At 36.6% G+C, this 25242-nt stretch overlaps 1 protein-coding gene across 3 annotated transcripts in view; it reads right to left on the reverse strand.

The window, feature by feature from the left end:
* Positions 1 to 25242, reverse strand: part of LOC150082046 (TBC1 domain family member 1-like) — a 402976-nt gene that overhangs the window by 184875 nt on the left and 192859 nt on the right. For all 3 annotated transcript variants that reach the window (XM_090379078.1, XM_090379077.1, XM_090379079.1), the window contains exons 5-6: positions 20565 to 20669; positions 9581 to 9722 (exon numbers count right to left, since the gene is read on the reverse strand). In XM_090379078.1, the coding sequence (XP_090235204.1) occupies positions 9581 to 9722; positions 20565 to 20669 (247 nt within the window). The remainder of the gene's footprint in view (positions 1 to 9580; positions 9723 to 20564; positions 20670 to 25242) is intronic.

Here is a 25242-nt window from a genome sequence, read left to right on the forward strand (position 1 = left end):
TGTTAAGAATGAAGAAACTGCAAATGAAGATGGGCTTAATGAAAAATTTTATGAAACTTTGAATAAAGAAAGCGATGGGTTAAACTATTTAGAGGAAAAATTTCAAAATTAAGTGATAAAAAGCTTTAAGAAGGAATCTTTGTTGTGTTTCATTTTTTTTTACTGTGAATTAAATAAATATTGCATGATGGCAATTTTGAACAAAAACTAAATCTCATTTAGTTTATGCTTGAAAATCCATAGCAGTCTTTTAAATCCTCAGTTTTTAAGTTCTTTTATAATAAGAAATAAGAAAGCTATTAAACAACTGCTATAAGAACTGTTGCATTAACAATAAAAAAAAATTTAGATTTGTTGGATCTACATCTGTATTTTATCCCTAATGTTAATGAGTACCTTCCGTCTTCCTAACTTTCAACATGTGCATGATTCTAATGTTGTGGATTATCATACCGTTTGTATATGAAGCCACACAAGCATGCACACACACATTTGTAAAAATGTCATAATAGATGTCGTAAACATAATAAAGATATGTATAAGTAAAGTAAAAGAGAAGATACAAACAGAAAGTGAAGCAAAACCATTGAACATATAAAATTTAAAGAAATAAAATAAGTCCAAAACAGCCAAAAACTATAATACAGGTAACCCTCATATAACACGGTAGTTTGGTTCCTACAAAATCTTGTGTAATGAGAAACATGTTATATGGGACTAAGAACCAGTACAAAAAGGGGATTACATTCCAAAAGCTAACAAAAATACACTACAGCCAAGCCTCACATAACACGAGTTCAATTAATGCATTTTTCAGTTACCGCTATTTGAAAAAAATTATACCATTTTTCACTTTACACAATGCAAATTTCCAGTGAACGCAATCTTTTTTTTTAATGCGATAGTTGAAAAAGATTTGAATCACGCGTTAAGCTTACTGCGTGTCAGATGGGCAATAAACAAACATTTGCCTGCCTCAGTGTGTTCCATCAACCATTGGAAGAAGACATGTTACTTGTTTGTCTCCTGCTTATAAAGTCAATGCAGACTTGCATTTAAAAATTCAAAATGAGGCAGATGAAAATGTTACTGCGAAGGAGATAACGGTAAAAGAACTAGATGAAATCTTTCTTATCGCAGAGAACCTCAAACAAAAGGTTTGAGGTTTCTGTGATATTTATTTTGCTAGGGCCCAGAAAAGATTGTTGTCGGCTATCTGAAATTGATTGATGAAAAGAGAAAGTCAACACTGTTCAAATATTTCTTCAACAGTCATTTCTTCATTGTGTATTTTATGTCAGAGGTTCCCAAACTTTCTTGGTTCACGGCACACCTAGACCAAAAGAAATACCTAACAGTTCTGTTTATTAAGTAGTTAGGTCCAAACAACTTAATAAGAAATGTTGAAACCATGAACTATCTGGAGCTAATAGTTTGCATGGTGTCCGTTAGAGGTCGAGTATCGCTGTGTTTCCCTCGAAAATTTAAAATATTCCACGGCACACAGTTTGGGAAACGCTGTTTTATGCAATAAACATTTAATTCCATAATTATTTTCATTATCTTTTACATTGTATACAGTTAAAAAGTTATTTAAAAGGTATTTTTAAAATTCTTTATGGACATTCCAGAAGGTCAAGGACCAATTATAATTTTTCCTATTGCTTATTATATTTGATTAACGCGTTTCCGTTTTGCACGATACGCTCGTGGGACGAATTAATCACGTTAATTGAGGCCAGCCTGTATTTTTTTTATAACTATTAGAAACTTAAATTTTTATAGTAGTAATAACTTAATATTTTAACTCTATTTTTATAATAGTAGTAACTTAAATTGTAAGTCTTACCTTACAAACTGTGATACTTATATGTGAGATAATGTACGTTCATTTAATTTTCTTCCTCTTCATCACTGCTAAGCACAATATTCTGCAGCATCTAGATTTCGTGTACCTTCTGCTCTCTTTAAAAGTCACAAATTTTTTTATGGTATCAAACAAGCACAAATTCAAAAGCATAGAACCTAACCCAGGGATCTCCCAACAAAACACAGTGGACCCCCTTTAAATGATACATGAAAATCGGAAGAACATTTTCCAGTTAGAAAAATAAATTTACACACTTCCATACATAGCTTAATTAACACGTGCTGTAATATGTACATGCTAACTAATTGATATTTCTGTTCACTGACTTTTTTTTTTGGTTGTAAAATTTAAAACAGTAAAAATTATAAGCAATTAATAACGAAGAACACTGTACACACAAGTTACAACAAATGCGATACGCACAAGTGAGATATGGAATAATGAGTTTCTGAAAATTTATTTGTTTTTTATATAATTGAATGTTTCATGGAAGGGGAAATACATTTCACCATAATAATGTGAAAACAACAAAATTCCAGCTATTGGTACTATCACAAATGTAAGAAGATCGACTTTACTACCTGTTTATAATTGATTATACTAACAGAAAAGACCAATAAACCGAAACATGCAAATTGTTTTTATTGTTTTATGGTAGTGACCTCCAGAAATGTGCTTTAGAAAAATACCATGAAGGTGATAGCGACTAGCAAGTCAACAGAGGGGATTCACAAAAAGGAATGGAAACATTGAAAATTACATCTAACATAACAAAAGGGTTTTCCCAGCACAAAAAGCTCAAAAATACCGTGTTATGCGAGATTTCCTGCAATTCTCAAATTGTATTAGAGTGAAACAGTGTTACATAAGTACCGTGTTGTGCGAGGATTCCCACAATTTATCAATCGTATTAGAGTGAAAACCGTGTTGTAGAAGTACCATGTTATACAGGGGTTGTCTGTATTACAAGGTTCATTTTCACCTTGTGAGAAATAAATATTTTTATTTTGTACGTTTAATACAAATTTTGGCACAGTTGTCCAATTATTCTCCCTATTATTGCTTCTGGCCATTTGGTTCCATGCTTCTTGAAGAATGGCACTGACTTGTTAGAATTTACTTTTGTGTAAATAAAACCAGTTTATGGTAGCTATAACTTAAGTGCACTCTGAAAAACATCACTGTGAAAGATGATATGTTAAATTAACAAAAGAATAAAAAGTTTTTTGAAGTTGTTTACATACACTCCTCTCGCTCTCTACGGAAAAGGTCAGTTTCAATTGTTATGCCAGTTCAAAGAGTCTTTTGCTACAGTATAATCTATTTTTTGTGGCATTTTATCTGAGCTAATGCCTTTTTTTGGAATTTGTGTCTTTAAATTAATTTAAAGTTTGTTTATATTAAATTTCAACTAGTAATGTTATGTCGACAAAATCTGATGGAATTAAGCCTGGAAATTAAACTGAAAATTATACAAGAAGCTGATAGGATGGAACAAAGTAAATTTGACATTGCAAAGGAATACAACATCCCTTTACTTACAATACTGAAAAAAAACTTGAAGTGAGCAAAACTGGAGCAGCGATAAAAAAGCGGGAAATGGATTTCTGGTTCACAACACGAGGAGCTTGAAACAAAACTTTTCAAGTGGTACCAACAAATGTGTGCATTTAATTTGCCAATATCAGGTAAATTATCCAGCTCAGCAACCTGGAATTAGCAACTTCAAATACAGCAGTAGTTGGCTACAAAGGTTTAAAGACAGGAATAGCTTGGTTTTACAAAATGTTTGTGGAGAGTCTGGATTAGTTGAAAAAGAAAAGGCTACAGACTGGTTGTGTTCTTTTTGGTCCATTCTTGAAAAATATAAAGCAAAGGTTTTTTTTAATCTTGACGAGACAGGATTATTTTATAATTTGCTGCCAAACAAAACATTTGCTGTTTGAGGAGAATCTTGGTGGAAAATTAAGTAAACAAAGACTCATCGTTCTGTTATGCTGCAATTCAGACGGCAATACAAAACTACGCCCACTTGTAATTGATAAGTTTTCCAAGCCAAGGTGTTTTACAGAAGTTAATCAACTTCCCTGTGATTATGTGGCCAATAGAAGTTCTCGGCTTATGGTCAAAATTTTTCAGTCTTGGTTATCAAAAGTGGACAGACGAATGGCTTCAGAAAAAAGGAACACTTTGATGATTCTAGACTGTTATACAGCACATTCTGTAGAGACACTTAAGCTGACAAATATACAGCCGTTGTTTTACCTCCCATTACCACCAGTTTTATGCAGCCACTAGATCAAGGCATTATTTATAACCACAAGAGAGCATATAGAGCCTGCCTGATAAGGTACTTGATCTGGCATTACCCCACTTGCCCTAATAGCTTAAGACCTATTTCCCACTTGCTCTAAAAGTATATGCTCTATGTCCCACTTGCCATAATCACATTTCTATTGTGTGTATGTAACTGTATCCTATTTTTTTTGGAGTGATAAAAATGAACTTCAAAAACAATGATGTTGTTATTTGGTTTTTAGGAGCATATTGCTCCGGGAATATGTGGTGGTCATTCCCTGACCTTTCCACATCCTCCGTATTTGGTGGCGACGGGCTCGAACCCCAGTCTAATGAAGAAGTGTGTGCTATGCACTGCTGTGGATGCTATGGAGGCGCCTCAAAAACAATGAAAAAAATAAATAAATAAATAAATATAACATCAAAAATATAATCAATGTATTTTCTTTATACAAATACATATTATGTTTAAATTACAAATACAAATGTCTTAATATCAAATAAAGAAATAAACACTGGTTTAAAATACAAATATAAATTATTAAAGTTTAAATTATACTAATCATTTAGTAGAAGAAAGTAACCAACTGCTTGCACAAAAGTGTGTAAATTGATGTCCCCGTTTTGTCCATCTGCTGTTAATTTCATTAATTTCTTATTAATGCCCTTGCATTTATAGTTTTCACAAGGTGTAAGATTTCCAACATTTACTGATCCTAGTATTCTCTTAAAGTTAGCTTGTTGTTTTTTAAATGGGCAATCATCTTCCATATATTAACCTGATGGTGCCCCACAGATTTATTTAAGGCATAATGCCATCCTTCCACATGATTTATTGTCCGAGCACCAAAATTAGCATGATAATTCCACAATTATGGCGGAAAGAGAGTAGTGGGTCCAATCCAATTTGTTTTGAAGTATTTTATAAGCTCTTCACACTTTCCATATGAAGGGAGTTCTCAAATGATTCCTTCCTCTAGTTCCTCTAAAGAAACAAGTGCTACTCCCACCATTGACTTCACTAACTTTCTGTTTGAATAATCGTAATTCTAAATGTTGTACTTTCTGCCAATTGCTTGACTGAAAGGAAATAAACAGCCCTTAACATCAGCATCAGAAAATGTTTCTTCTATGGATCTGTTGTTTGTTATTTGGTTTTTATGACCATTAGCAACTAAGGCCATATTGCTCCGGGAATATGCAGTGGTCATTCCCTGACCTATCCGCATCCTCCATATTTGGTGGTGACAGGCTCGAACCCCAGTCTAATCAAGAAGCGTGTGCTACGCACTGCTGCTCCTTCCCACCTGGCTATGGAGGCGCCTCTATGGATCTGATGACAGCACTTTCATAATCAATTTGGAATTTTCATGGTTGAAACGCTGTCCCAATTTGCAATGCTTTCTGTTGAATTAATTGGAACATGTCAACTGGAATAGCCAGCACATGACGTCTAATGCTGTCCTTCAGATCTGCCAGAGTTTGACATCCTGCCCAATAAACCTGGTTCTTAAAAAAACCCCACAACCAGAAGTCGCATGGAGTGAGGTCCAGTGATCAGGGTGGCCAAGATGTCTGGAAACAAAGGCTGATGATCCATTCGTCTGTAAAGTGTTGCCTTAGCAATCTTTGGACACAGCGGTGGATGTAGGGTGGCACACCATCTTGCATGAATATGGTATCCTGAAGGCACCCACGTTGTTGCAGCTCTGGTATTGCGAAATTTGCCAACATTTCATAATATCACTGTCCAGTGACGGAGCAGGTGCAGGGTTAAATCAGTTCAAAAAAATATAAATACCTGTTCAAAAAAAATATGGCCCAATCATGAATGTGGCTGTAAATCCACACCACACTGTCACTTTTGGAGAATGCAATAGGACTGCTTGGATAACTTAAGGTTTTCTGTTGCCCAAATGCAACAGTTGTGCATATTCACTTGTCCATTTAAGCAGAAGTGGGTTTCATCACTCCAAAAGATGTTCCATGGCAAAGTGATATCCACTGTCATTCGCGCCAGAAACTGAAGTGCGTATGTGAAACGAATATCTGCATCACCAGGCTTTAGCTGCTGTAGAATGTGCATCTTGTAAGGATATACCACAACACCTGACACATTACTGGCCTCACAGTGGTATACGGCATGTCCACGTCAAGAGAAACAGCTGGCACACTTGCACTACCACATGGAGATTGACTTGATAAATCCATGACAGCCAAGCCACATCTTCAACACAAGAGGAGTCCACTCGTTTTCGACCTCTACCTGGTTGAACACCAAGATGTCCTGTCGCTTCAAATTTCGCAATCTGCAGACAGCACAAACAGTCTTATGCGCTTCTGATGCCAGAATTCTCTGATATCCGCAGCTGCTGCTCTGATAGTACAGCTTCACTAATAGCACCTTTTTCTGCAATGTTGGTGGCATTGCTGCTGTAGTGCAGGCAAACATCTACTGTGTTAGTTGTCTGACGGCACCAGGGGTTTCCCCCATCTCCGCAGGCAAACATCTACTGCATGATTTTGAAGAAACTGCTTTGCTTTCATACAGTACAGTAGAGCTGAGTAGTGGCACTGTATTTTTGATATATATCAGTTAAACCAATAAAGCCAACCAATGACAACCCTGCTGTCAGTTACACATAATTTAGCAGTGCTCTTATATACTCCCTCTCCTGTTTGCCCAAGTACAGGGAGGGGAAAAACCTACCATGACCAAAAGAGATTTTATATGAACAAACTGAAAATAATCAAATTACATTAAAAAAAATAAATATACATATAATTAAATTTCAGACAAAGTCCAAACTTCATTGGAAAGAGCTACATCTGTCCACAGTCTGTTGGAAAGCCAGCAGCGCCAGGAGCTGCCGAGAACAGAAATGCCAGCACAAGGAGCTGGAGTTGCAATGGATACAGCACACTAAAGCCTCCACGATTTCACAGAACTTTAGGCAATTCGGCACTACACTGTACCGCATTACAAATCCAAGGCTTCCAGATGCAGAAGAGTCTTCTACCTAAGAAATATTGCAGGTGCAAAGGCTTGGAAAGCCAAGAAGTTCTCCTGTTTATCAACTAGAATTGTCTCCCAGCCTTCTGCCATAAGATTGAGATTACTAACCCGAGATACCAATTCAATTTGTGGCAATAACTTACTTACGATTAAGCAAATAATGTAAGTTATTTGCATAATCGTAACTAAGATGGTTATGTGCCATACAGTGACAAATTTTGTAACTTTTTTTTTTCCCCAATAAATGGCGAGCACATTCTTTATTGTACCTGTTGTCCAAATTTCTCTTCAGTACGAGCCTTAGAACTCACTCCAGAGCCCTCTACATAGGGATACTTTAATTTTAACAACCCTGTATTTTGAAATATACTGTACAATATTTTCATTTCTGTTAATTGCTTTTCTCTTAGTTTATCTTACAAAGGCGCATTTAGGGCTAGAGCCTCAAGCTGCGAACAAATTTAGACTATGTATATAAAGTGCTTAGCATCATAATACACAGCCATTTCTGTATAAACAGAAAATTTTTAAGGTGGCATCGTTTTAGGTTATATCTCATATTGTGAATACCTTCACAACGAGTTGCCATGATATTGCACTACTTCGAATAAGTAACGCTTCACCTAAGGAGAAGACTAGTGTTACTTATTCTCAGATAGGTACCACCACCCAGACAGCACTGTTTCAGGGCTATTTGGCCCTTCGTCAGTGAGTGGGTAGGTACCCAAGTGATGCAATGATGGCAAAAACAGTTATGAAGTATAACTCCACAATATGAGAGATGCCTGATGGTGTATGATGTATTTAGACTAAGGCGCATTTAGGGCTAGAGCCTCAAGCTGCGAACAAATTTAGACTATGTATATAAAGTGCTTAGCATCATAATACACAGCCATTTCTGTATAAACAGAAAATTTTTAAGGTGGCATCGTTTTAGGTTATATCTCATATTGTGAATACCTTCACAACGAGAACCTGTTTTTGCCATCATTGCATCACTTGGGTACCTACCCACTCACTGACGAAGGGCCAAATAGCCCTGAAACAGTGCTGTCTGGGTGGTGGTACCTATCTGAGAATAAGTAACACTAGTCTTCTCCTTAGGTGAAGCGTTACTTATTCGAAGTAGTGCAATATCATGGCAACTCGTTGTGAAGGTATTCACAATATGAGATATAACCTAAAACGATGCCACCTTAAAAATTTTCTGTTTATACAGAAATGGCTGTGTATTATGATGCTAAGCACTTTATATACATAGTCTAAATTTGTTCGCAGCTTGAGGCTCTAGCCCTAAATGCGCCTTAGTCTAAATACATCATACACCATCAGGCATCTCTCATATTGTGGAGTTATACTTCATAACTGTTTTTGCCATCATTGCATCACTTGGGTACCTACCCACTCACTGACGAAGGGCCAAATAGCCCTGAAACAGTGCTGTCTGGGTGGTGGTACCTATCTGAGAATAAGTAACACTAGTCTTCTCCTTAGGTGAAGCGTTACTTATTCGAAGTAGTGCAATATCATGGCAACTCGTTGTGAAGGTATTCACAATATGAGATATAACCTAAAACGATGCCACCTTAAAAATTTTCTGTTTATACAGAAATGGCTGTGTATTATGATGCTAAGCACTTTATATACATAGTTTATCTTACAAATAAAATAAAATCTTTGAAAAGTGTGTTATTCCTATTACTGTATTGTTAGGCAAAGCTTTTGTTTTTATTATTAATTTAAATTAATTTATTTTTGATATTATTATTATTTATTATTATTTTTAGATATATATATATAGTACGTGCCAATAAAAAAAAACATAATAAAATAAAATTGACACTTTTGGGGGACCTCGTTATTACAAAACATGAAAATTCAGGTCCCTTGAAATTTGTATTAACGAGATTCGACTATATTACCAAATTAAATCATTACAAAGCAGATTCAAACCATCATCAAGAAAAATCTATACCTAAAATATTTCAATCAAGAGGTTTTATAAAGTAATATATTATAGCAAACATGTTGCTAATTTTATTTTTAAATAATTGTTGTTTTTCTTTTATTGATGAACTGCAATTATTAACAATAATTACTGATATCTTTAATTTTGTAATAAAATATTTCTGAAAATTTGAAAGATATTTGAGAATGAGTGCTGGTAAATGTTATGAGCTTGCTAAGAGGGATAAGTTTAGTATTCTTTTTAAAAGAATCTATATGAAAGAGAATAATTTAAATTTACTTGGTAGTATACCAAGTTAGGTCAACTTGTTTATAACATCATGGAATAATAATTTATTAATTCTGTAGATGCTAACTTGACTGAATTAGTTTTAGTTCTTTTCTCTATAAGAAATTTACTATCCTTCAAATGCCCTAAGAGTACTCACTTTCAATATCTGTACAGAGCTTATGAAACCAGTGCATTGGACATGCTTCACAAGTCACACTATTTGATTTTGAGGTCTGCTGTCGATATTCCTTATGAGCTCTCTGAAAGGCTTGTTTTAGAGTTTGCATTAGCTCATCAACCTATATACAGAATTTTGATTGATTTACTATCATAGTTACAATTACTTTCATTACAAGAGAGAGAGAGAGTCCCAGGCAGGAAGAATCTGCCAAACTTTAATAGTTGATTCCTCGAGTGATTTTGCAAAAAAAAAAAAAAAAAAAAAAAACTTCATATCAACATGTCTAATTTCAAACCCACAGATCATGTCAACTGTAAAGAAAACTAGAACAGCATGTTTATTTTTAGAATGAGAAGATCCAAAATATATTAAAATCATCGTAAAACACTCTTGAGTTGTGAAATCAATTTTAAAAATGAATGTCAATAAAGCTCTTCTACTTGACACATGTGGGGAGATCTGATCGAGGTGTTTAAAGTCTTGAATGGATTAAGTAAGTTGAATGTTAATGGCATTCTTCCCCTTGCTGAGACCACACACACACACACACACACACACACACACACACACACACACACACACGGGCATAAATTCATGTTGAGAAGGGGTGGTTTGCAGGATAGATGTGCAGAAGTTTGCCTTCAGCCAGCGGGTGGTTGATTCTTGGAACTGGCTTTCATCTGTTGTTGCAGAAGTGGATGGATTGAATAAATTCAAGAAAGAACCAGACAAATTCTTTTGAGGGGTATGGTTGGGTGAACTATGTAGGGTTGTTGGTTTTTTTTTTTTTTTTTTTTTGGTTGATGCTATATAAGCTTGCTTTCTTGCACCATTTGCAATTACTACTACTACTATTTAGATATACATTTACACATATAATTAATGCTTGTATTGTTCTCTATGTTGTTCACAGGTCATTTTTTGTAAATGACCTGTGATCGTAAATGGTCTTTATGTTGTATCCTCCAAACAGCTATTTTAGGAACTCCAGAGCATATGAATGTGCCTCCATAGCCAGGTGGGAAGGAGCAGCAGTGCGTAGCACATGCTTCTTGATTAGACCGGGGTTCGAGCCCGTCACCACCAAATACGGAGGATGTGGAAAGGTCAGGGAATGACCACCGCATATCCCGGAGCAATATGGCTTTAGTTGCTAATGCTCCTAAAAAAAACCCAAAAACCAAACCAGAGCATATGGGCATTTGGTATTAGTATCAGTATTGACAATATAATGCAAGGAAGCAAGACATATGGCACTAAAAAAAAAAAAAAAATTCATTTGCCCAATGTTTTCAATAATTTGTCCAAACCTTCTCTAAATTTATTCAAACTGCCCACCTCCACAACTTTAGGTGGAAATTTATTCCAACAATTAATTACTCTGTGGCTGAATACAAATTTCCACACATCTATTTGAGCTATTTTTTTTCAATCATTTTATTAGTATTTTTAATATTAAGTTTACTTAGCTCCTATAATTAAGTTTTTAATTAAGTTTACTTAGCTCCTATTAAAGTCATATTATGTCACCCTACAGATATTTAGTTTCCAGAGCCTGCAATTCAGAGAACTCCAGTCTTTCTTGATAAGAATATCCATTTTTGCTCCCAACTAATCTTGTTAGTTGTCTCTGCACCCTTTCCAACAGATTTATGTCCATCCTGAAATGAGGTTTCCAAACCTGTATGCAGTATTCTAGATGCAGCCTAACCACTGCCTTATACAATGGGATAAATCACCTCTTTGTCCCTACTGGAAAAGTTCTGTATATCACTGACAGAACCCCATGAACTTTTTAGCAGCTTGTTTGCACTGCATTGAGAATTTCATGTCACCCTACAATTAACCCTAGATTTTTTTCATACTCCACTACTTTGAGTATGAAACTTATCACCGTTAAATCTCAATTTCCAATTTGCAACCCATCTGCTTCATTTATCTAAATCCTCTTGAAATAGCATATCCTGATTACTGTCATTAACCACTGTTCCACCTTTGTGTTATCAGCAAGATAAGAGATCAAACTTAAATGACATTATCTCATTACTCATCCAGAATTGGACCCATGTTTATATGAGTTTTTTAAACATAAATGTTTAAAATCACTTAAGGAATTAACCCCTAAAGTTTAGCACATTCCTTCTGGGGCACTCTTTATAATAAAAAACTAATAATAGTAAAACATTTTGTGAGAGCTCATAAGAGTAAAACATTTTATGAGAACTCACACTGATTCTCTAAGCAATCTAGAAATTTCCAATTCACAGTTCTTCCTCAGTTTATATTAGAACAACAAGACTTCCAATTAGAAAGCTGACTATTTCTAGTAAAATTACCTAGAGAAATAATAACAATTAAATTTGATTATTTTTATTCATGTTCCTGTAGGAATGTGAACATAATCAAAAATAGCTATCCTTATTCTGTATATATAAGGCATGCTTAAAACTTCACAGTTAAAGTCTGCTTTTCACCAAGACTATTATTAAGACAAATAAACATCCTGATAGAAAAACTGTAACAAAATGACTATCAGCAAATTTTATTAAAAGTACAACCTCTATAACATTCCTTTGATATGACAAAAGTAATATCTGTAGTAATATCTACAGCACATTGCATATAGTTAATGAAAACATTTTTCCAAATGTGTTTGTCACATCTTTGATTTTCTCATCATTTTCTGGTGCAGAGTGGCAGAACCAGAAAATGAGGAGAAACTTTTGAGACTTTTATAACTTCTTTTCCAATTGTGGTTACATTAGACAAATGACAAGTTATGAATAAAACACATTAGTATCAGCCATATGGTGCAAAGAAGCCTTAGCCTTTTCAACCAGCAAAAAAAAACAATGCTGATCCATGTGACCTTTGAATTTTCTGAAGCTGTCAGCTTCAATTACCCATGGAAATAACTTATTCCGGTAACTAACAAGTTGCCAGCTAAAAGAAAACTTCCTACAATTCAGTATAAAACTCTCCCCACACAATTTGAATTTATGATCCACAGTTCAAGTATCATTTATAACTGTAAAAACTTCACCTTTGTTCATTTTACTATCTCTGTTCACTGTAAGAATCACACAGACCTCAATAAGATTCCCTCCAAGGTATCTTAGTTACCAAGCTCTGTAGCCAAAATATCCAATCTTTCCTCACAAGTTCTCTGCCCATCTTTAGATCTTTTCAAAAAGGTCAGTGTCTTTTTTTTCTTTCAAGTGCTCATTACTTGGACACAGTAAAGTGTGGTCTAACCATTGTCTTAAATAATGGGATTACAATCTCCATATCCCTATAAGCAGATGTTCATTAAACCATTGACAGATTATGGGTCCCTCCTTTCTGCCTTTCAACATTGCATGGTAGGAGAATTTCATATCTAATTTAGCCATAACCCCCAAATCTTTCTCTTCCTTTACTGTCTTAAATTCAACTCCTCCTAGCATACAAGTTATTTTGGGATGGTTATTTATCAAGGGTAAAACCTTGAGTTTTTCAGCATTAAAACAGAGTTTTCACTTTTCTGACTACTCCTGAAACCTATCCAAGTCATCCTAAAGGAATACTTCTTGACACTGGTCATTAATAACTTTCCTGATCTTGATATCATCTGCAAATTTTAACATCATGCCCTGTATCCCTTCATCAATGTGATTTAAGAAAATCAGAAACAACGGCATCAAACTTATCATTGCTAATCTTATACCAAAGAAAACAAAGAAATCCACCCAGATTCTACAACTATGGCAAGCACACCGGGAGAGCTTGTTCTAAGAGAACAAGCTGTCCCGGTGTGTACTAACATCTAACATCTTTATTCCTGATGTTGCCCTAGTCAATCTCTTACCAACTCCCAGGACTATATTCAATCATGATAACTGGCCATTGTAGAATGAATAAAAAACCTGCTGCTCTTGGCATCCCTTATTTGGCAGCCAAACTCCCTTATGCCAACTTTGGCAGCCAAACTCCCTTAGGTCTAGTCAGACTTGAAGAGGACAGGAAAAGCTGCTCTCATGTCCTATTTATACTGACTTAAGATGTGTCATGGAATTTACTGTGGGTCCACTTTCCACAGAGATGATATCCCATTTCTTTACAATCTAGAACTAATTTTACTGTTTTTTAAAAACTTTGAAAATGCTCTGTTCAAGTGCAATAAGTCTGTTCTAGGGAAGGGAACTTGGTCATCACACAAGACAGCGGCAACCCCCAAGGCAGAATGCACTGGTCCCACAGGCACTAGTAGTTGTTGGTGACTCTATTGTCAGGGAAACGGGGAACATGCTTTGTAAAAAAAGCATAGGTGGAACAGGACCAGGGTATGTCCGCCAGGGTCAAACGTTGATGACATTGTAGAGCAGATATCATCTTTTAATGGCACAAAAGGTGATAAAGTTGAACACGTTGGCACTAATGATATTAAGAGTAGGAGACCGGCGGAATTACTTAACAAGTACAGGTCACTGTTGAAAAAAAGCCATGAATTAGGGTTGCATTTGAAAGTGTCTGCAATTCTGCCCAGATACAACAGGAGGGAGTATATGATGAGAGTCTTGTCAAGCAATTCGGCCCTGGAAAGATTGTGCAAGGCTAAAGGTAGAATTCTTTTCAGCCTTGTCTGTACTTGTTAAGAGGAGATACTGCTTCTACGGGATGGGATACACTTAAATAGAAAGGGTGCAAGAATATTTGCTGATGCTATCAAGGAAGTTAGGTGGGTCGGAAAACTGCTAGCTTGGGGGGATACACAGACTAATAGATTAACAGTAGCCGCTGGAAGAGGTGAAAGTGATTCTTGCACTGCTTCTATTGGAATGAGCAGCAGCCTGGAAAACAAGATGCAGGATATTTCAGAGACTGCTGGCAGTCATTGCGGTACAAGTAAACACATGGGTTGCATTAGGGTAGCTAAGAATAGGAACAGGTGCATGTATACTTGCATGTACACCAATGCTAGGAGTTTGGTAAATAAATTTGATGAATTTGAGGTATTGCTCAAAACATCAAAGGCAGATATTGTTGGGATATCAAAGATGTGGTGTCACACAGAACTGGAATTTGGGGAGTACAATGTGTACAGAAAGGATAGACAGGATAGGAAGGGAGGAGGGGTTATGCTATTAGTTAAGAAACATATAAAATCCAAGGAAGTGAAGCCAGACGACATCGCTGGACAGTGCAGTGTCGAGTCAGTTTGACGTGACATAGGCATTGGGAGATAAAAATTGAGAGCAGGAGTGTGCTATACGCCTAATGACTCTGATGAGCATAATAAGAAACTGTACAGGGAAATAGAGTGGGCCAGTAAATCAGAGAATCTTATAATGGGGTATTTAATTTCCCAGATATTGACTGGAATTTGGGGGTTGGTCACTCATACACTAGCAAGGCTTTGTGGATTTATTGGATGATTCTTTTCTACATCAGCATGTTTGTGAGGCAAATAGAGGGAGTAATACTCTTAATCTGATTATAAGTAGTGATTCTTCATGCATTAACAATCTGCAGATAAAGGAACCACTAGGTGGCATTGATCACAGTGTGTTGAAGTGGGATTTACTTAAAGAGTAACTATCATCAGGGGTAAGGGAAAGGGTTTTTGATTTCATAAAGGTGACTATGATGGTCAGAGAGAGTATTTAAATTATATACAGTGGAACCAACTGATGATGTCACCAACAGCAAATTCAAAATGGAAAGCATTCAAAGAACTTACCCTGGAAGCTACTAGGCTTTACATACCAACTAAGAAGTATTATTCAAGGTTTAGGCCTAAATGGATGTCAGATGAACTAATGAGACATATGGCAGAGAAGAAAAATGCATGGGATACATATAAATTAATGGGTGACATGGAAGTCTATGATAGATATAAGCTGGTCTGTAATCATGTCACAAAGGAGATTAGGCAGGCAAAGGCAGATTATGAGAAATCCTTGGCAAAGGGTGCAAAGAAAAACAGAAAAGAGTTCTTTACCTATGTAAACTCTAGAAGGAAAGGGATGAATCAGATTGGTCGACTGGGTATTGATGGTTCAACAGTTGAGGATCCTGCTCAGGTGGCTAACAAACTAAACGACTATTTTGCATCTACATTCCAAGATGAGGAGTTATTCAGGAAGGGGAATGCCAGAGGTGAAGTAAACTCTGGCAGTGAGCTAGATGATTTTGTAATAACTGAGAGGAAAGTGGAGGAAAAATTATTGACAATAAACATAAAAAAGGCACCCAGAGTGGATGGGATCTATCCAGTTATGTTAAAGGAGGCAGCAAAGGAAGTAAGCAAACACTTAGCCATAATTATGAGAGCTTCTTTGGACTCAGGGGAGGTACCCATAGACTGGAGTTGTGCAAATGTGACCCAAATTCACAAAGGGGGATCAAAGGCTGATAAAAGTAATTATAGACCTGTGAGTTTAACTTCTGTTCCAGGAAAAGTAATGGACGCACTGGTTAAAGAAGCACTGCAGGATCATCTAGACAAGACTTCAGTTATAGCTTGGACACAGCATGGTTTTTTTAAGGGAAAGTCTTGCCTGACCCATTTGATTGGATAGTATGATGCAGTCACAAAAGAACTGGATGCAAGGAATAACTTTGATATTATATATTTGGATCTTACAAAGGCTTTTGATACTGTTGCACATGGAAGACTGCTGCATGAATTGGAGCAGTGTGGTACTGGAGGCAAATTGCTGCTATGGATAAAGGGATGGTTAAGGGGGAGTAGACAGAGAGTGGTAATCAATGGACACTGCTCATCGTGGACTAATGTTATTAGTGGAGCTCCTCAGGGTTCAGTGTTGAGTACATTGTTGTTTTCTGTATTTATAAATGATATTGATGATGGTATATCAAGCTTAATGTCCAAGTTTGCGGACGATACAAAGGTTGGTAGGGTTGTTAAGGACACTACTGACGCTATGCTGCTGCAACAGGATCTGGAAAAGTTGAGCAGATGGGCTGAGAGGTGGCAAATGAAGTTTAACATTGACAAATGTAAAGTACTACATATGGGGAAATAGTAACCCCAGAGCAACGTATCAACTCTGTGGTACTACACTGACAGTGGTAGAGAATGAAAAGGACCTGGGGGTAGTTGTGCAGGCAGATATGAAGTTCTCTGAGCAGTGCAGACGGGCTGCAAGAGTAGCTCATAGTGTCTTGTCAATGATATACAGGAATTTTTCTAGCAGGGATAAAGAGGTGATTATTCCCTTGTATAAGGATATGGTCAGGCCACACCTTGAGTACTGTATACAGGTCTGGAAATATACTTGAAATGAGGAGGCCTCATTTCAAGAAGGATGTAGAGCTGTTGGAACGAATACAGAGAAGGGCAACAAGATTAGTGAATGGAAAGAAGGGTTGCTCTTACGAAGAAAGGCTTAAGTTTTACAAATTAGTGTCTGGAGACTAGGCACCGGCGAAGTGATCTGATAGAGGTGTATAAAGCCTTGAATGGTTTGAGCAGGCTCAACACCAATGGGATTCTTCCTCTTGCTCAGAATAATCACCTGAGAGGGCACAAATTCAAATTGAGGAAAGACAGATGTAGGATAGATGTGCAGAAATTTGCCTTTAGTCAGCATGTAGTTGGTTGGTGGAACAGACTTCCATTCCTTGTTATGGAAGTTGATAGCCTAAATAAATATAAGGCTCAGCTGGACAGGTATTTCAAACGAACAGAGGGGTGAAATGGGAGTGGTTTTTTTTTTTTTTTTTTTGGCTGATGCTGCATAAGCTTGCTTTCTTGCATCATATGCCTCTACTAATGCTAATGCTAACTAGCTCAAGAAGAGGAGTGACTATACTCCTCTCTTTCTCGAGATCAGGTGATAGTGGATCACATCTTAGCATAGGAAAAGCTGCTCTTGCATATGTTGCTTTGCAGAAAAGAGACAAAGGGAAGTGTAATTTCAGGTAAGAATCAAGGTTTAGTCCAGCGACATATTTGAAAATTCCCGGCAGTTCCCTTCTCAGCAAATGCTTAGGAGAGTTATGAGATGGAGTCCATGGAAGACTACTGTACAAATCAGAGCAGTATGGCATTAAAGACAAGTTGCTGCTATAGATAAAAGGATGGTTGAGTGGGAGAAAACAAGAGTGGTAATCAATGGACACTGCTCTTCATGGACTAATGTTATTAGTGGAAACCCCCAGGGTTCAGTGTTGGGCCCACTGTTGTTTTCTGTATTTATCAATGATATTGATGAAGGTATATCAGGCTTAATGTCCCAGGTTGCAGACAATACAAAGATTGGCAGGGTTATTAATGACAGTACACTACTTCAAAAGGATCTAGAAGAGTCAAGCAGATGAGCTGAGAGGGGGCAACTGAAGTTTAACATTGACAAATGTAAAGTACAGCATATAGGTAGCAGTAATCCCAGAGTAACATACCAACTGTGCAGTACTATACTCAGGGTAGTGGAGAGCAAAAACTACCTGAGGTAACTGTGCAGTCAGATATGAAGTTTTCTGAGCAGTGCAGACAGGCTGCCAGAGCAGCTGATGGGGTCTTGTCAATGATATACAGGCATTTTGATAGCAGGGATAAGGAGGTGGTTATTCTCTTGTATAAGGCAATGGTCAGGCCACACCCTGAATACTGCATACACATCTGAAGGCCTCATTTTAGGATGTAGAGCTGCTGAAATGAGTACAGAGAAAGGCAAGATTGATAAGTGGAACAAAGGGTTGCACTTACCAAGAAAGGTTAGGCACCTGCAAGGTGATCTGATTGAGGTGTATAAGGCCTTGAATGGTTTGAGCAGGCTCAATGCTGATGGGATACTTCCACTTGCTCAGATTAAGAACCTGAGGGGGCATAGATTCAAATTGAGGAAAGACAGTTGCAGACTAGATGTGCAGAAATTTGCCTTTAGCCAGCAGGTGGTTGATTGCTGGAAGAAACTTCCATCTGTCATTGTGGAAGATGACAGCTTAAATAAATTCAAGGCAGAAGTAGACAAACTTTTAGAGTGAAAGGATGGGTGAAGGTTTTTTTTTTTTTTTTTTTTTTTTTGGCTGATGCTGTATAAGCATGCTTTCTTGCATCATATGCCTTTACTAATGCTATTTGAGGTGGGGAGTTATGCAGGATAGCATTCCAGTCAGTGCATATGAGTAGTTTAAGTATTAGTTATTCCTTGATAACCTTGGTGGCAGGGCCATGCCTAGCCATTTTAGTACCTGAGGCAAGAATGAAAAATTGCTCCCGCTCCTAAAATATTTTTAAAAAAATATGACGTATTTAAAATGCATTTAATCTTTCTTTCTTTTGGGCCCCTTTCAGCTTTCAACCTGAGGCAAGAATCTTGTTTGCCTCACCCTCACACCATGGCTCTGCTTGGTGGTATGTTTTGCAGGAAGTTCTGTTGTGGTGATGGCATTTTCTTTCTAGAAGAAAGCTGGGTAGGAGCTCGGGAGCAATTGATAAGTGATCAGATGAGAACATGAAGGAATTATCAATAAGTGAGACCCTATCCATACTGTGAAAGAAGACAAGTTCCTCTTCTGGGTTAAATGGCAATTAAGTTTAGACCAACAGCTGTAAGGAACTATATCAACTCAGTTTTTGCCGCAGCATATCTGGGAAGAAGCAAGATGAAATCACCTAAAACAATGGTTGGGAGGAATTCCTGGCATAAAAGGAATGTTGTTGTTGTTTTGGTTTTTAGGAGCATTAGCAACTAAGGCCATATTGCTCCGGGAATACGCGGTGGTCATTCCCTGACCTTTCCGCATCCTCCGTATTTGGTGGTGACGGGCTCGAACCCCGGTCCAATCAAGAAGCGTGTGCTACGGACTGCTGCTCCTTCCCACCTGGCTACGGAGGCGCCCCGGCATAAAGGAAGATCCCACAAGTTAGATTCATGTAAGTCCATGTGTTCAGGGAAAAACAGACTGCATTATGGAGAGATATTACTATGAGATGATGTTGGAGATGTTGTTCCTAATGAACTGTTCTTTGAACTATCATGGATATGTTTTAGGTTCAGCACTACATTTTACATGGGATTTATCTACTTTAATTTCAGTTTTTGATTTTTCAAAGAACTTTTAATGATACTTTAATTGAATATTTAGAATATTATCCCAAAATTATGCTAAGTTTGCTGCTACAGTACTACGAATTCTAACTTAAATTATGCCAACTGTATGCATTTTGGCCAAAAAGGAATGTGCTCTTTAACAACTGTTTAAAGAAAACACTGGATGATTAAATTTATTAAAACACAAACTTCAAGCTTTTTGCTTCCTTTAATTAAAATTAACTTGTACTCCTTAAAAATGAGAATTATAAATTGTAATTAGTATATAAATCAATACTTGGATTTTTTTTTATTTTATTTATTTTTATTATTATTATTAAGAACAGTTTATTACAGAACTGGGTATGATAGAGTATGATAATGTATTCTTATGCTGTGAAAAGTATACAGCTCACTGTTGCACTTTGTATACGGGTTGCAATAAAACAGTTACAATCAAGTGGTAAACTCCCCTGGTCCTTGCTGTACAGTGCATAAACAAAAATTTATTTATTGATTTAATTTTTCAGTTATAATAATCTTATGAGAGAGAGAGAGAGAGAGAGAGAGAGAGAGAGAGAGAGAGAGAGAGGGGGGGGGTTGCTTAAAAATTAAGATATAATTAGAGAAAGTGATTGATTAAAATATATACCTTATGTTTTTACTTCTATTAAGAACAAAATTTTATATTTCTTAATAAAAATAGACAATAAATAGTTTGTTTTTTATTACAAAACTGAAATTATAACAGACTTCTATATTAATAACATATTTATATGAGTGATAATAATAACATTGTGAATAAGTTATTATCAACTGTTCGGTCTAACATATTCCAATAAATTTAGGTATAACAGCATTGTAGCTTAGTATGATCATCAAAATAAATTATACTCTATGCTTGAAAGAAAAGAACTTGCCACTTTTTCTGTTTGGCAACGGAAAACATAACCAGCATAGCAGTCAATTCCAGCTACAGTTGTTTCTCTGCAGATAAATCCAAAGTGGTCCAGATGTCTTATACCCTATAAAGTACCACACAATAAGACATTAAATACATTTTCCCCTACCCCAAAAGCAACATTTCAAAACAAATTTAATAGCAAAGACTGATTAAAAGTAAATGGTATAATTTACATGGTGAAATTATTTTGCAATAAAATTCCAACATATCCAATGGTATCATTATTAAGGGGAGAAAAACTTATTAATTAATGCATAAACATGCACTTCATTACACTTTAGTTTTGTGAAATAAAAACATTCTCGTTTATACTCCAGCACTACCACCAGGTAAGAGGAGTTTATAATAAATACAATTCCTAATCATGTTTAGCAGTCACAGGCTTGAATAACGGTCCACTCAAAGAACATGTGCTGCTACTGCACTCTCACTCCTGACCACTCAGCTACGTTAGTACATTAATAAGATTTTACATCCTAATTGGTATGAAAATATGTAATACGGGGAAAAAATCATGACCATAATCACCAGATTCTGCACATTACACATGAAATTAGACTGAAACATACTCTATGACAGTACATATTCAGATACCTCTCCACAATGTATACCAATGCTAGAAGTATAGTAAATAAATTTGATGAATTTGAAGTGTTGGTCAAGACATCAAAGGCAGATATTGTTGGGATATCAGAGACGAGGTGTCACACAGATATAAGGAATGCCGAACTGGAATTTGGGGAGTACAATGTGTACAGAAAGGATAGACAGTATACGAAGGGAGGAGGTGTTATGCTGTCAATAAAGAAAAACATAAAATCAAAAGAAGTGCATCCAGTTGATATAGATGAACAGTGCACTGCTGAGTCAGTTTGGTGTGACATAAGCACTGGGAAGCAAAAATTAGAGTAGGAGTGTGTTATAGGCCTAATGACTTGAATGAGTACAATGAACAATTGTACAGAGAAATAGAGTGGGCTAGTAAATCGGAATGTCTTATAATGGGGGATTTTAACTTCCCAGATATTGATTGGAACTTGTGGGTTGGGCACTCACACACTAGTCAGACTTTTGTGGATTTATTGGATGATTGTTTTCTGCAGCAGCATGTTCGAGAGGCAACCAGAGAAAGTAATACTCTTGATCTGGTTATCAGCAGTGATCATTCATGTATTAGGAATTTCCAGATAAAAGAACCACATGGTGGCAGTGATCACAGTGCACTGACGCGGGATTTACTTAAAGATTTAATTACCATCAGGGGTAAAGGAAAGGGTTTTTGCTTCCGTAAAGGCGAGTACAGTGGTATCCGACAGTTTTTAAATTCTGTACAGTGGGATCAACTGACGATGTTACCAACAGTAAATTCTAAGTGGGAAGCATTCAAGGAATTAATCGTGGAAGCTACTAAAAGTTTCATACCTATTAAGAAATATTGTTCAAGGTTTAGGCCTAAATGGTTGTCAAATGAACTAATGAGACTCGTAACAGAGAAGAAAAATGCATGGGATGCATATAAATTATCAAGCGATTCAGAAGCCTATGGCAGATATAAGTTAATCTGTAATCAGGTCACAAAGGAGGTTTGGCAGGCGAAGGCACATTACGAGAAATCCTTGGCAAAAGATGCTAAGAAAAAAGAGCAAGGATTTCTTTACTTACATAAACTCTAAAAGGAAGGGGATGAATCTGATTGGTCCACTTGACATCGATGGTTCGACTGTTGATGATCCTGCTCAGATAGCAAACAAACTGAATGAGTATTTTGCATCTACATTCACATGTGAGGAATTATTAAGGTTTGAAAATGGCAGAAGGTTATCAAATTGTAGCAAGATACTTAATGATTTTGTAATAACTGAGAGCAAAGTGGAAGAGAAATTGTTGAAGTTAAACGTAAGAAAAGCACCTGGGGTGGATGGGATCTATCCAGTTATATTAAAGGAGGCGGCAAAGCAACTAAGCAAACCCTTAGCCATAATTATGAGAGCATCCTTGGACTCAGGGGAGGTTCCCACGGACTGGAGATGTGCAAATGTATCCCCAATTCACAAAGGGGGATCGAAGGGCGACACAAGTAATTACAGACCAGTTAGTTTAACTTCTGTTCCGGGTAAAATAATGGAGTCGCTGGTTAAAGATGCATTGCAGGATCATCTAGACAAGACTGCAGCAATAATTCAGACACAGCATGGGTTTGTTAAGGGAAAGTCTTGTCTGACAAATTTGATAGGATATTATGATGTGGTTACAAAGGAACTGGATACAAAAAATAATTTTGATATCATATATTTGGATTTCAGGAAAGCTTTTAACACTGTTGCGCATGGAAGACTATTGCACAAATTGGAGCAGAATGGTATTAAGGGTAAGTTGCTACAATGGATAAAAGGATGGTTAAGTGGGAGAAGACAGAGGGTGGTAATCAATGGGTGCTGCTCGTCTTGGACTAATGTTATTAGTGGAGTCCCACAGGGTTTGGTGTTCGGTCCACTGTTGTTTTGTATATTTATCAATGATATTGATGAAGGTATATCAGGCTTAATGTCAAAGTTTGCAGATGATACAAAGGTTAGCAGGGTTGTTAATGACAGTAATGGCAGTGTGCTACTGCAACAGGATCTGGATAATTTGGGCAGATGGGCTAAGAAGTGGCAACTGAAGTTTAACCTTGACAAATGCAAAGTACTGCATATGGGTAGAAGTAACCCCAGAGGAACGTACCAACTGTGTGTTACTAAAATTAGGTTGGTAGAAAATGAAAAAGACCTGGGAATAATTGTGCAGTCAGATATGAAGTTTTCTGAGCAATGCAGACAGGCTGCCAGGGCAAGTCATGGGGTTTTGTCAATGATATATAGGAATTTTGCTAGCAGGGAAAAGGAGGTGATTATCTCTCTGTATAAGGCAATGGTCAGGCCACGCCTTGAGTACTGCATACAGGTCTGGAGGCCTCATTTTAGGAAGGATGTAGATTTACTTGAGCGTGTACAGAGAAGGGCAACAAGATTGGTGAGGGGAATGAAGGGATCCTCTTACCAAGAGAGGCTTAAGTTCTGCAAATTGCAGTGGCTGGAGACTAGGCATCTGCACGGTGATCTGATTGAGGTATATAAGGCCTTGAATGGGTTGAGCACGCTGAATTCTGATGGGATTCTTCCACTTGTTCAGATTACGAACCTAAGGGGGCATAAATTTTTTAGATTTATGCCCCCTTAGGTAAATTTTAAGAAAAAACAGATGTAGAATAGATGTGCGGAAATTTGCCTTTGGCCAGCGGGTGCTTAATTGCTGGAACAAACTTTCATCTGTCGTTGTGGAAGTTGATAGGTTGAATAAATTTAAGGAGGAACTGGACAGGCATTTGGAGGGAATGGTGTGTTTTTTTTTTTTTTTTTTTTGGCTGATGCTGCATAAGCTCATACATTTGCTTTCTTGCATCACGCCACTACTACTACTACTACAAATATTGTGTACTGTGATAGAAATTACCCATGCATGTGTGCCAGCTGTCACATATAGCAATATAAACCTTTTAAGTCTATCTGCAGCAGAAGTAGATTATATACCAGTATGTGTTATGGTTCTGAACTTACAGACTTTCAATGTGGGATGATGATTGGATACATTTCTCTTTTCCCTTTGCAGATGCAGATGTTGCCATTAGTCAGAAGTTGTGGCATAACTTTACAGAATTGTACTAATTGTTTTCTTTATTGTTCTTTACTTATTTCAAAAAAATTAACCTAGAGTTAATTTCTTGAATGTTTTAATTGTGCAAATAAAACAGTGCACTTTTAATACTAACATATGCAGTGTTTCCTTTTGAACTAATGTGGTCATTACCTGTGTGCTGTATTATAAATCACATATAACTGATACCTTATCAGCAGAGGTGTATTGCTAAAAAAAAATAGTACTGGAACACTCATTCTCCAGAAGACTATATGAAAACGCCACTGAATGTGAATCAGACTTCAGACTCACGGTTCACAGAACAACCAGTTCTAGCATTCAGCTCATGGCAAATCAAAATACAGCATTCGCACGCATCACAGTATATCTCATTCGTTGGATCTCTTTATCTAACTCATTGTACTTTAGTAAGAAACGTTTGAGTTTCATTGCGAAGTTTATATTTTTGTTTTTAAATAAATTTTTAAATAAATCTATTAATTTTAAAGATTACTATTAATACATATTTTTAGTAGCAATGGGTAAAATAGATATTTCTCCCTCCCCTTTGATTATGCCATTGTTTCATAATATTAGGTGTGTAAATTTAATGATTTTCTATTATAACATTTAGAAAAAATGTACCGGAACGTTGTTCCGGCCCGAATACACCACTGCTTATCAGTAACTATTCTGTGTATGCAACTGTAACTTGTCTGAATCTTCAAAAATTGACTGTGGCAGATGACATTCAAAGATAGAAGTCCACAGATGATAAAACAAGGAAAAAATTATGTGGATAGCGTTAAAAACTTGCATAACATGTTCAGCAAACATGTTATGCATGTTTGCTGAACATGTTAGTCCATGTCCAGCAAATGAACATGTTCATGAGGGTAGTTCATGTCTCACACATGTTGTCTACAGAAAACATCCTGGAGCAGGTCCAAGAGGTTTCA

The sequence above is a fragment of the Mastigoproctus giganteus genome, chromosome 8 (assembly GCF_048544385.1).
Source record: "Mastigoproctus giganteus isolate SK-2022 chromosome 8, ASM4854438v1, whole genome shotgun sequence".
Classification (NCBI taxonomy): Eukaryota; Metazoa; Arthropoda; class Arachnida; order Uropygi; family Thelyphonidae; genus Mastigoproctus; species Mastigoproctus giganteus.